A 14132-nucleotide genomic window follows, 5' to 3' on the forward strand; every position below is an offset into this window, starting at 1 on the left:
GGGTGAATTGATGGGATTCGTAGCATAGAAAACAAAAAATTTCCTACCGCAAGAACGAAAACACAAGCCAAGATCTAATCTAGAAGACGGTAGCAACGAGGGGATCACGAGACTAACCCTTGAAGATTTCCAAAGCCTACGAGATTAGATCTCGTTGTTGCAGAAGATGATCACTTGCCGCTTTCAAAAGCGCGTAGAAGATCTTGACGGTGCCACAATCGGGCAGCACCTCCGTACTCGGTCACACATACGGTGTTGATGAAGACGACGTCCTCCTCCCTGTTCCAGCGGGCAGCGGAAGTAGTAGATCCTCCTCGGAATCCCGGAAGCACGACGGCGTGGTGGCGGTGGTGGTGGAGAACTCCGGCAGGGCTTCACCTATGCGATGTGGGAGTATTATGTGGAGGAGGATAGGCTAGGGTTTGGGGAGAGGCTAGGGTTTGGGCGCCGACCACTTGGGGGCTGCGGCCAAGAGGGCTTGGTGTGGCCAGCCCCCTCCCCTTGCTCCTCATTATATAGGTGGAACCCCCAAGAGTTGTAGTCCAAGTCTTCGAATAAGACCCCAACACCAAAACTTGCCATAAGGACAAATCCTACTCAAGATGGGAGTCCTACTCAAGGTGGGACTCCCACCTTTCCTTGGAGGGGGGTGGCCGGCCACCATTGGTGGAGTCCACCTGGGACTCCTCCCCCTTAGGGTTGGCCGGCCATGCCAGGTGGAGTCCACCTGGGACTCCGCCTTCCATAGTGATTTCTTCCGGACTTTTCTAGAACCTTCTAGAACCTTCCATAAATTTACCGGATCATTTTCAAACTTATAAAATGACTTCCTATATATGAATCTTATTTTCCGGACCATTCCGGAACTCCTCATGATGTCCTGGATCCCATCCGAGACTCCGAACAAAACTTCGAACTCCATTCCATATTCCATATCTACTTAAGCGACATCAAACCTTAAGTGTGTCACCCTACGGTTCGCGAACTATGCAGACATGGTTGAGACTTCTCTCCGACCAATAACCAATAGCGGGATCTGGAGATCCATAATGGCTCCCACATATTCAACGATGACTTAGTGATCGAATGAACCATTTACATACGATACCGATTCCCTTTGTCACGCGATATTTTACTTGTCGAGGTTTGATCATCGGTATCTCTATACCTCGTTCAACCTCGTCTCCGACAAGTACTCTTTACTCGTACCGTGGTATGTGGTCTCTTATGAACCATTCATATGCTTGCAAGCTAATTAGACGACATTCCACCGAGAGGGCCCAGAGTATATCTATCCGTCATCGGGATGGACAAATCCCACTGTTGATTCATATGCCTCAACTCATACTTTCCGAATACCTAATCCCACCTTTATAACCACCCATTTACGCAGTGGCCTTGGATGTAATCAAAGTACCCTTCCGGCATAAGTGATTTACATGATCTCATGGTCGAAAGGACTAGGTAACTATGTATCGAAAGCTTATAGCAAATGAACTTAATGACCTGATCTTATGCTACGCTTAATTGGGTGTGTCCATTACATCATTAACATAATGACATAACCTTGTTATTAATAACATCCAATGTTCATGATCATGAAACTATGATCATCTATTAATCAACAAGCTAGTTATACAAGAGGCTTACTAGGGACTCCTTGTTATTTACATAACACACATGTATCAATGTTTCGGTTAATACAATTATAGCATGATATATAAACATTTATCATAAACACAAATATATATAATAACCACTTTATTATTGCCTCTTGGGAATATCTCCAACATGAATAGGTTTCTACAGATTTTAATTCTTTCTTTGCAATATTAGGCTTTGCGGAATTATAAAGGTGAGCCTAATGCAAACTAGGTGAAACAACCTGTATGAGGATACAACTAACTCGAGCACGAAGGCTCTCACATGCAGTTAAATCACAAGTAAAGAGTTCGGTTAGAGATAATCAATAGCACGCGGAGACAAGGGTTTATTCCCGTGTTCCCTTCCTTTGCAAGAAGGTATGTCACGTTTGGAGGAGTGGAGGTCCCACGAAGGATTCCCCACGCCACGAAGCTCACCCTATTCTCCGGAGCCTATCCCACGAAGGAATAGCTCACTCACTTGTGGTAGACTTTGAGGTAGCCTCCAAACCTTCACAATCTTGTCAGGAGCAAATCCACAACCCGGATGCTTCCGGACCACTCTTGCCCACCTAGGGTTTCCAAGGAACCCTAGAGATCAAGCTTCTTGATGAATACAAGGGGGAATGAGATTTGTCTTGGTAGAACAGTAGATCGGGTCCTCCTCTATCGTTTTCCCGGAGGGATTTGAGTTTGGGTGGAGGAGGAGGGAGATCTGAGGCTTTTGGTGTTTCTAACAATGGAGTATGTGAGACAGAGCTCAAGAACTGCTTTTAGTGTAGTGCCTGCCCTTTCAGAGGTAGGAGAAGGGGTATTTATAGTGTCACTTGAATTATGGCTGTTGCTCACTTGACACGTCAGCAGATTCCCCGAGAAACCCGGTCAACCGGGCACGGCACCGGATCGGCGGTGCGGGGCCGGTCCGGCCGAGCCGGGGACCGGACCGGCCGGTCCAAACCGGATCTGCGCCGGATCCCGGCCGGAGCAACTTCTTTGAGCGTCTTGGACCATGCGCGGTTGGCACAAGCGTGTAGGCCGGTTGGGCGCCGGGGCACCCGGTCCTCCATCCGGTCCGACCGGACCTACGACCGGGTCGGCCGGTCCAGATCGGGCTGGCGACCGGACCCTGATCGGACCAGCTCCCGACCTTACTGGACTCCACCCAGTTGGCACCGATCCTGGGGCCGGTCGACGCCGGGCTGGCCGGTGCCAGGGCCGGTCTGACCGGGCCGGGGACCGGCCATGCTCTGAAAAACTCCTTGTTGATTTTTCATCGAAGTGGGAGGTCTCCCATTGCCTTCTTGTTCCATTGATACACCATTATACCTCTTTGTCTAATACCTGGGAATCATCTTGTAGACATGTATTAGTCCAAATACTCTAGCACGGTGTCATAGTTACCAAAATAATGGATAAGGGTAAAATACCCTTACACTTATGTAATTTGATCCAATGGTACATCGTTTTCTTGATGTGATTCTGGATACAATTATAAAGTCATATATTAAGTTTCTGTTTATTCAGTTATGGTTTGGGTGTATTTCTTCACTAACTCGCTAAGTTACTGATACTATGCTTGACTCTAGCAGGCTCTAGCAAGCTCTAGCAAGCTCTGATGATCTTAGGATCATCAGCTGATTGATGGTTGCTTGTTGTGCTTCTGTCTGTGCCTTGTGGTGATGCTCTCTGTAACTGTGTAGCATCTCACCATGTATTGGTGACTGCTAATGCTTAATAAAGCATATACTGATGCTTGCAGTGATCCTCTGGATCATTTGCAAGTGTTCTAGTTACTGGTTACTTATGTATTTCATTTATCTATATAGCTTGTCATGATTTATTAGATAAATGAGATGAACTTCTTGTAGTGATGACTCTTATAATTAATTTGATTGAGCTAGAGGGATGCCAACATCTGTTGGGGACCCTGGCTCTTCTTTGAACCCATCTAGGTGATGATATGTGTAATTGGCTAACTGTTTGGATGTTGTTGGTTGGTTGAGTGGGTCTTAACAGCATTTGGTTGCTGTTATGGTATCTCCCACCATACTTTGGCTTGCTAGGATAAGATACTGCTTGTTGGGTGTTCCTTTTGGATTGCTGGCAGTCTTTGGTGTTGAAAATCAAATAGACAATAACTTGTCTATATCTCTGATGGTTTAATAAACCATTAGTTGCTAGGTGAGTTGGACTAGGCTAGCTGTGGATCAAATCCTTGCTGGATTCTTTGGTTTGTTGTAGTGGTGATACACTTGGCTTGACCAATCTTCTCTAGGATTAATCTCTACAGGCTTTTCCCATATTTTGCCAGCATCAAATGGTCTAGATCTTTCCAAAACTACCCCTTCTTATCGTTTATATTGACCCAAAAAAAGGGAAGGAGTAATTATTGAATGGCTGGCAGAAGAGGAAAATTAGGAGAGTGGGCAGTTATTGTTTACATGTGAGTGGCTGTGCGGTGAGCGAGATGAGGTACGCATGCCGTCCAGGAGAGAAACGAGGTGTTAGTTAACCAAAACAAGAGAAATTCTTGGAACAAATCTCATACTCCCTCCGGTCCATATTAATTGACTCTAATGTGGATGTATCTAGACACATTTTAGTTCTAGATACATCCATATTGAAGTCAATTAATATTAATCGGAGGGAGTAATTTATTAGGGGCAGATAATGAAAGATTTGTCTTGCTGGAACCCTCATTAATAATCGAGCCAAAACATTTACGCCCTATCATTTGAGATGGAGGGAGTACTAACTTTGACCAAATATTTAAGGAAAAACATTTACATCTACAATATCAAATGAATATATTGAGAAAATATAATCTTTGTGTTGAATCTATTAATATTAATTTAGTATTGTAAATTTTCATATTTTTGTGTTGAATCCATTTCCTAAACGTGACGATGCAACCCCGAAATTTCAAAAAAAAAAAACAAATTCAATTGAAAAACAAGTTTTAAAAAGTCATGGTCCAACGGCTCCCGCGTCGCCCTCCACCCACCCCTCCTGCCTAGGGCGACTTGGCGAAACACTAGGTCGCTGCCTCCAACCCTCCCATCCTCCTTGTCCTCCTCTGCCACCACCGGCGTGCACGCCTTGGGGAAGCCCAGTGCTATTAGCGGTGGCATGCCTCCCCTTATACATCGCGTGCGGAGGGCCCCAATATCTGAGGTGCCGCCTTCCATGGGCGGTGGCGGGGCTGGTCCGGGAGTGGATCGTCGGGATGTTGGGCAGACGCCGGGGCGGCGGTCCCGGGCAGGCGGTATGCGGCGCGTCACGCCCGGTCTGTGGCAGCCCCATGGCGGTGGTTCTGGTGATAGGACGGTGGGCGTGATGCATGTAAAATGCATACATGAACTTTGTCCTTTATCATATTGAAGTGCCACATATTTGCAAGATGATAATAACATGTTTTACGTTGATTTATGGGGATTTACCAATGATCCCCTTTATTTGGTTTATAACTCTGCATAACATGAATTTTGTGTTTTGTGTATTTTTCACTTTCAAAGACCTATACAGTGTCAAATTGAGCTCGGATTTTTGGAGCATCATTATTTCATCGGAGAAGCACCCTGGGACGTGGAAGCACACATGGATGGGCCTACGGCCCAAAAGAGACCAGGTAGGCTCTTTCGGTCGTCGATCATCCAAATCACTTAATTATTTTGCCCACCAATGTATTTTGACCGAAAAAAACTATATATATGGTCCTGAAGAGTTACCTAGTTCAACCTCGTTACCGATAAGTACTCTTTACTCGTACCGTGATATGATATTCCTTGTGAACCAGTCACATGCTTGCAAGCTAATTGGATGACATTCCACCAAGAGGGCCCAGAGTATATCTATCCGTCATCAGGATGGACAAATCCCACTCTTGATCCATGCGCTTCAACTTATACTTTCTGAATACTTAATGCCACCTTTATAACCACCCATTTACTAAGTGGTGTTTGAGGTCATTGATACGTCTCAAACGTATCCATAATTTCTTATGTTCCATGCTAGTTTTATGACAATACTCACATGTTTTATATACACTTTACATCATTTATATGCATTTTCCGGCACTAACCTATTAACGAGATGCTGAAGCACCAGTTCCTGTTTTGTGCTGTTTTTGGTTTCAGAAATCCTACACAGGAAATATTCTCGGAATTGGACGAAATTAACGCCCAGGGTCTTATTTTTCCACGGAGTTTCCAGAAGACCGAAGGAGATACAGAGTGGGGCCACGAGGTGGCCACACCATAGGGCGGCGCGGCCAAGGAGGGGCCCGCGCCGGCCTATGGTGTGGGCCCCTCGAGCGTCCCCCGACTCTGCCCTTCCGCCTACTTAAACTCTCCGTCGCGAAAACCCTATTACCGAGAGCCACGATACGGAAAAGTTCCAGAGACGCCGCCGCCGCCAATCCCATCTCGGGGGATTCAGGAGATCGCCTCCGGCACCGTGCCGGAGAGGGAATCATCACGGAGGGCTCTACATCACCATGCCCGCCTCCGGATTGATGCGTGAGTAGTTCATCCTTGGACTATGGGTCCATAGCAGTAGCTAGATGGTTGTCTTCTCCTCATTGTGCTATCATGTTAGATATTGTGAGCTGCCTATCATGATCAAGATCATCTATTTGTAATGCTACATGTTGTGTTTGTTGGGATCCGATGAATATTGAATACTATGTCAAGTTGATTATCAATCTATCATATATGTGTTGTTTATGTTCTTGCATGCTCTCCGTTGCTAGTAGAGGCTCTGGCCAAGTTGATACTTGTGACTCCAAAAGGGAGTATTTATGCTCGATAGTGGGTTCATGCCTCCATTGAATCTGGGACAGTGACGAAAGTTCTAAGGTTGTGGATGTGCTGTTGCCACTAGGGATAAAACATCAATGCTTTGTCTAAGGATATTTGTGTTGATTACATTACGCACCATACTTAATGCAATTGTCTGTTGTTTGCAACTTAATACTGGAAGGTGTGCGGATGCTAACCCGAAGGTGGACTTTTTAGGCATAGATGCATGCTGGATAGCGGTCTATGTACTTTGTCGTAATGCCCTGATTAAATCTCATAGTAGTCATCATGATATGTATGTGCATCTTTATTTGTCAATTGTCCAACTGTAATTTGTTCACCCAACATGCTATTTATCTTATGGGAGAGACACCACTAGTGAACTGTGGACCCCGGTCCATTCTTTTACATATGAAATACAATCAACTGCAAACTCTGTTCTCTGTTGTTCTTCACAAGCAAACATCATTTTCCACACCATACGTTTAATCCTTTGTTTACAACAAGCCGGTGAGATTGACAACCTCACTGTTAAGTTGGGGCAAAGTATTTTGATTGTGTTATGCAGGTTCCACGTTGGCGCCGGAATCCCTGGTGTTGCGCCGCACTACACTCCTCCGCCAACAACCTTCACGTGGCCTTCATCTCCTACTGGTTCGATAACCTTGGTTTCTTAGTGAGCGAAAACTTGCTGCTGTACGCATCACACCTTCCTCTTGGGGTTCCCAACGGACGTGTGCTTCACGCGTTATCAGTCATCAAAGCATCCATCAGGTGTAAGTGATTAACACGATCTCATGGCCGAATGATTAGGTTACTATGTATCGAAAGCTTATAGCAAGACAAACTCAATGACTTCATCTTATGTTATGCTTATTATGGGTGTGTGTCCATCATATCATTCTCCTAATTATATGGTCCTGTTATTAATAACATCCAATGTTCATGATTAGGAAACCATGATCATCTATTAATCAACAAGCTAGTTAAACGAGAGGCTTACGAGGGACTCTGGTTTGTTTACAAAACACACATGTATCAATATCTCCACTTAATACAATTATAGCATGGGATGTAAACATTTGTCATGAACACTAAGATATAACAATAACCACTTTATTATTGCCTCTCGGACATATCTCCAACATAAACATGTACCGTTACTTTCCCCTTTATGTCACTGAGGTTTCGCGGTAGCACGCCGTTCTCCACTCATCCCACCTCTTTCCTTGATCGAATGAATGATATGGATACCTGCACATCACTGAGACGGGGCAAAGAGACAAGGATACAAGATTGAAAATCTTTCATTCAATCTTTACACATATAATAAGGTTAGATGCACATAAACGCCGTGAGGATTCACCCCAACCCGCAACCCGTGAGGACTACTCACACATAATATCAAGATCATATACCAAGATAGAAATCATTGTGCAAATACTTAGATTGAAATCAAATATTCTTACAATGGTCGCTATTTATCAAGGAGATCTCTATTATAATGGTGATGGCTATGGCTACGGAGGAGATGGGAGATGGAATGAATGAACTATGGTGGTGGATCTCCTTCGGTGTGGTGCAGATGAATCTGGTGGATGGCGGCTCTGTTTGGCGACGAATGGCTCTCCGTCTAGAGTCGGTCCCTTCACGAAACTTATAGGGTTTGACCTCGGGAATGCAGTGGCACACAGTACGGGCGCACGGTACGGGCAGGGCTTGCCTTTACCGATTCCCGTTATAGCCCATGGAACCGCCTTTTCGAGTGTACTCAACTCTGCCATGCTCCTGACGCGATTTACTTTAGTAATTGAGGTCCATTTGTCATTATGATGTGATTTCCTGCACAACATCCAAAAATAGAAGACATTGCACATCTTTGCATTAATTAGTCATTAATGGCAAGTTGAGAGGTAAACTTAGTCAATTTTTTGACTTAGCTAAGTGTTTAAACACGACAAAATATAGCGTATTTCACAGCCATCACTACTTAGTGTATATTACAAATTCTACCTAGCTCAAACATTAGTGGAATCTCCTACACTGCATCCCCAACACATTTATTGATCATCAAAAATAGCCTGATCCTCTTGAGTTTTTCCCTGTTTGCCAAATTCACTTGGAGCAGATCGTATATGTCATACCCTAACTTTCTCTTTTCAGCCACCAATGCCTTTCTTTCTGCCTCTCATTGCTGATTCTTAGACCTCATAACTTGTGCTTGAGTTCTTTGCACATTCTTGAGCAGCGCAACCTCGCTCTTCAACTCGTCTAGCTCGTCTTGCGCCCGAGTCTGAAAAACTAGGGCTACTCAGCTTAATCTTTGACACAACAATCACAACATGTAAAACCCCAACACAAAAAACCCTCCCCTCTTTGCATGTACAATAAAATCAGCCAGTTTGACCAATCTCAGTCAAATCTAGAATGGCGTGATTGTAAAGAATAGTAACAGATCTAAGCAAATTGCAACCGTGAACAACAAGAAATCATCAAGAACAACAAGCAATCGTGACGAACAACAAGCAACCGTCTATCCGAACCCAATCATAATGGAACTGCATGTTATCGCAAATGGTGAAGCACTGCCTGTTGTCGCACAACAACGACGAAGATAAGAGGAAGAGTAGCTTACGGCCATTGGATAGGTCGACGACGAGGTCGAGGTCGCGCCCGAACTCGAGATGTCGGTGAAGAGCGCGGTGCAGGTTCCGGTTGAGGTCACAGTGCTTGTCACTGTCGCCTCCTCCTCCGGTCCCGCTCCTCTGCCTTGCGACGGTGCAATGGATTTTTCAGCGGTAGAGCAACCGCCCTGGTGATGTGACATTTTGTGGCGGGGGGGGGTGAGAGTGAAGAGGCGAGTGAGAGGAAGGAGAGGGGTGCGGTGAGGCTAGTTATGGTGCGTTTTCCTGAAGGGACGCGGCGTTTCCGTCTCCCATCCGCGTACAGGCGTGTGAAGACAACGTGCCAGGCTCCACAACAACGGCCATTTTAGGCGTTCTTCCGGGGCCTGTCTGAAGGTGCTTTAAAAACCGGTTCGTGCAACAACGCGGGAGCTTGTAGGAATCCAAACAATTCGTTTCGCTTCCTAGCCCATGTAAAAAAAAGAGGCCCACATGCTACCAAACAGGCCCTTGGTGAGGCACCACAAGATGGCTAATGTAGTTTAGATTTTTAGAACGATTGTACTCTTTTTCCTTATCATGGGATATAAGTTTTTTTAACGTGGCAACATCTAATGAATCTCTTTTTTTGTCCCATATGAAATCTTGCCTCATATTACAATTTTCTGAATTTTTCGATTTTTCCCAATTTTTTTTTGAACAGTTTCGAGTTAGAAACAGCAAAACAGGAAAAAAAATAGACAAAACGGGCTATTTTTCGGGCCCGTGAGCCAAACGGGCCGCCGTGCCGGGGCTTTGGGTCGGGGCACGTGGGCCGACACGGCACGGCCCGCCAGTTCACGGGCGGCAGGCGAGCCAGGCCGTGCCAGCCACGTGAAGCGGGGGGCAGGCCGGTGCCGGGACGTGCTATCCACCGAGCTGGTCGGTGTCGATCCGGTTACTGCACACCCCGCGCCCCCCGCGTTACCATGTGGGCCGCATCCCAACATGAGGTAAGCCATTTTTTTTCTTTTTTGTTTTCTGCTGTTTGTTTTCTTTTTTTAAAGAAATATTTTTTAAAAATCTGAACATTTGTCAAATTTTAATATTTTTCAAATTAAGAAGAAGTCACTTTTTAAAAATCTGAACATTTTTCAGATTTGATTTTTTTTAATTTGAACAATTTTTTTCTATGAACAATTTCCAAATTTGAACAATTTTCGAATCTGAACGATTTTCATATTAGAACAATTTTCGAATTTAAACAATTTTCGAATATGAATGATTTTCAGATTTGAACAATTTTTGAAGTTGAACAGTTTTCATATTTGAACAATTTTCGAATTTTAGTAATTCTCAAATTTGAACATTTTTCAAATTTAAACATTTTCGTATATAGACTTTTTCAATTTGAACAAAAAAAACAGAAAGAAAAGAAAATAAAACAGAAAACAGAAAAACAAAATAAGAAAAAAAAGAGAAAACGAAAGAGAAAGCGAAATCGATAAAACGCTAAATGGGCCAGGCCCAATACCCGACCAGATGTGCGGCAACCGCATCGGCACCGACCTGGTCGGTGTATAGGACTGGCCCCGGTGCCGGCCGTGCCGGCCCATTGGACAGGTTTGAGTGAGACACCATCTCCAAGCAAAACAAAAAAAAAAAATTCTCCAATCAAAAAAAAGAAAAAGAAAAAGTTCTCCTTCATGTCCTCTGAGCCAGGTCGTTGGCCGGCCGCGCGAGCTCCACGTCCTCTAATCCACTCCATTTTCCTCCCCCAAAGACGGCACCTTCTCGCCGTCTCGTCCCCCTCCTCCCCCTCTCCATGGCGCTCGCCTCCACCACCGCCTCCCGCCTCATCGCTCGCCGCCTTGCCGCCCCCCTCCCGCCTTCTTCTTCTTCCTCTCCTTCCTCCACTACCCGCCGAGCCGCGCCACGAGGGGGAGCCACAGGAGCCAGGCCGCGCGGGGTCGCGGTGCGGTGGGAGGGCAGGCCGAGGGCGCTCCTCGGGGGATTCTCGGACGCCGAGCCTGAAGACGCCAGCGACGACGAGGACGAGGAGGACGCCCGCAGCGCGCTGGGCGGGGGGCCTTCGTCTCCGCACCTGGAGTGTGACGACGTCCTCGAGCTTGCTGCCGCTGCCTCCTCCGGGCCCGAGCGCTGGGACGTGCTCGGCCTCGGCCAGGCCATGGTGCGCACACCTTTTCTACCCTCCTTGCGTTCTGAATACGTCGATGGTCACAGCCAAATACGGTTCATTTCTGTCGTTCTGGTGCCAATTTGCCAAGAACCAGTATCCTGTATCTAGCTTCACTTAAAAGTAACTGAAAACTCCAATAGTACAGACGTATGGTATTGCTTGGTTCAGGATTCCGACATGCTTTTCTGGCTGCTGCTATGTTAATGATTCAACCTTTGCAAGTTTGATGATGATTTACATATGACCATGCGAGTGTTTCGTCCAACACTCCTATGTTTGTTGCTTGTTGGTGCCAAACGTGCAACAGACCATCAGTACACTGTACTAAGGTGGTCTCCTAATGCCAAATCGCAAGAAACCGGTAGCTGAAAAACAAGTAATCACTGCTTCCACTCACCACAATGTTAGAATATACATAAGCTAAATAGCGTGGATACACTGCTGTGGCTGTCACTAGTGTAGCCCGCGATTCGTATTGCGGTGAATGTCGATGCTTACTTGTTACCTGTGCTCATGCTTAAATATGATTTGTTTGACCTATGTGTTATTATTGGAGCCAGTTGTGATGGACCGTGATTACACTGAAGTCCAGTCTGTTTGGATAAGCTATGGGGACCAGTGGTAACTTATGTACGGTTTCTTGCTCAAATAGGTTGACTTCTCAGGCATGGTGGACGATGAATTCCTTGAGAGACTAGGCATAGAGAAGGGTACAAGAAAGGTTGTGAACCACGAGGAGAGGGGACGGGTCTTGCGTGCCATGGATGGTTGCACCTACAAGGCCGCTGCTGGAGGCTCACTGTCCAACTCGCTCGTGGCTCTAGCAAGGCTTGGTAGTAGTCGGATCACTAGCTACCCCGAGCTTAGAATTGCGATGGCTGGCAGTGTGGGCAGTGACCCGCTTGGTAGTTTCTACAGGTAAATTCATTGATCTGACAGTATCTTCACTTCCTCTGTACTCTGATCTTATTGCACTATTGGCACCCCGAGGCTTTTGAGTGTTATCTGACATCAAATTTTTGTTTAAATTTGTGCTATTAGGCAAAAGTTGCAGCGCGCTAATGTACAATTCTTGTCCAAGCCGGTCAAAGATGGTACCACTGGGACTGTCATTGTTCTAACAACTCCAGATGCACAGCGAACTATGCTTGCATACCAGGTCAGTTCCTTCACTAACGGCTTTTCTGTTCTTAAAATTGTTGGCAACACCTTTCTGAAAAATAATTGCTGCTAACTAGTCCTGGTTAGAAAAGAGGTTGTTCTAATGCCTTCCAGGAAAAGAGGTTGTGCTAAAATAATTGTATCCTTTGATCTTCATTCTTATGCTTTACTCTCTAGAAACTACGGAGTTGTGCTAATGCCTTCCAGGAAATGAAATAATTCAGTTGTTGCCTCTTAAGAGCGCACCGCTATTATGCACAATGTTTTATTTGAAGTATGAACATAGCATTGAGAGCATCCATCTTATACTCTATTTTGTTGGCTAATTATGTCTCCTTACACTACCTTTTTCTCTAACGATGCCTTGTAACTTGTCTTACAGGGTACATCTTCAACTCTGGCTTACGATTCAGACTTAGCGGAGCTAGTATCCAAATCAAATCTATTAGTTGTGGAAGGATACCTATTCGAGTTCGCTCACACAATTGAAGCCATAAAGCAAGCTTGTGAAGATGCTAAGAAGAATGGTGCACTTATTGCTGTTTCGGCATCAGATGTGTCATGTATCAAGCGTTGTCACAGTGATTTTTGGTGAGACTATCCTCCTTGTTAAGAATTTCCTTTTTGTGTGACTGACACTTGCAATAATTTTTTTCCGATTGACATGCACACTAGAGTCTGGACATGTCGTCTTCCATTTCCTTTCAAGTAACAGAGGTCTGCGTTTTAAAATTAGAAAAGAGGTTGCCTTTTTACTTGCTTCCAGTGATACTGTTGGTGAGTGTCTGCTCTAAAAGCGGTTGTAAGCATCTAACACCACATTAGTAGGCTACACCACAACATGATGAACTAGTGTTGATCATGGCACCGAAATTACCAACAGAGGTGTATATCATTTTGTTAGCATGGTTTTCACTAAATAAAAAAATATTATGCCTGTTCGTGAGCGTGAAGTGTAACTTTATCGCACATTCTCCATATTACTCCAATATAGTATAGTGCTATGTTACTTATCTCGCAACAGTGCTAACCCTGATCCAAAACATTTACAGGGATATTGTGGGAAACTATGCAGACATATTATTTGCCAATGCCAACGAAGCAAGGGCATTCTGCGAGCTAACCTCAGAAGAGAGCACCGTGTCCGCGGCTAGATACTTGAGCCATTCTATTCCTCTTGTGTCTGTTACCGATGGCATGCACGGTTCCTACATTGGTGTGAAAGGTGAAGCAATATACATCCCTCCACCGGCGTGTATGCCTGTTGATACCTGTGGAGCTGGCGATGCGTACGCGTCAGGAATTTTGTATGGTATTCTCCGGGGTGCGTCAGACTTGAAGGGTATCGGCCTGCTAGCGGCCCAGGTAGCTGCTGTTGTGGTCGGGCAGCAAGGCACACGCCTAAGGGTTAAGGACGCTGACAGATTGGCTGAATTGTTTGAGTTCCACTTTGACAACTTGGAGTTCTGTTCAGATGCTGAAACAGATCAGGTTCCAAACTTATGATGTCTCTCTCCCTCTCAAGTTCCAAGTCTTCGATGGGCACTGGTGATGGAGATTATCGAGGGACGAAGTGGGCCAGTCCCCCTTCTCTAGAAGATTTATGAAGCAATTACTTAGCTTTACCGCTCAGATTCTATCTAAATGCTAAACTAGCCCCTCCTTCCAAAAGCATGGCAGTCAAATTTCACCAGGATTGCCCTTTCAAGAAAGTCATAGGCATATT

General features: G+C 45.3%; 1 protein-coding gene across 1 annotated transcript; it reads left to right on the forward strand.

Annotated features, from left to right (window-relative positions):
- Window positions 1-10774: 10774 nt before the first annotated feature.
- On the forward strand, window positions 10775-13912 carry LOC124708945 (uncharacterized sugar kinase slr0537-like). The gene is made up of 5 exons (XM_047240588.1): window positions 10775-11236; window positions 11898-12163; window positions 12287-12404; window positions 12789-12997; window positions 13459-13912. The coding sequence occupies exons 1-5, from the start codon at window positions 10871-10873 to the stop codon at window positions 13910-13912; spliced, it is 1413 nt and encodes a 470-aa protein (XP_047096544.1). The 5' UTR covers window positions 10775-10870.
- Window positions 13913-14132: the final 220 nt, after the last annotated feature.

Source organism: Lolium rigidum, chromosome 4 (assembly GCF_022539505.1).
Source record: "Lolium rigidum isolate FL_2022 chromosome 4, APGP_CSIRO_Lrig_0.1, whole genome shotgun sequence".
In the NCBI taxonomy this organism is placed as follows: Eukaryota; Viridiplantae; Streptophyta; class Magnoliopsida; order Poales; family Poaceae; genus Lolium; species Lolium rigidum.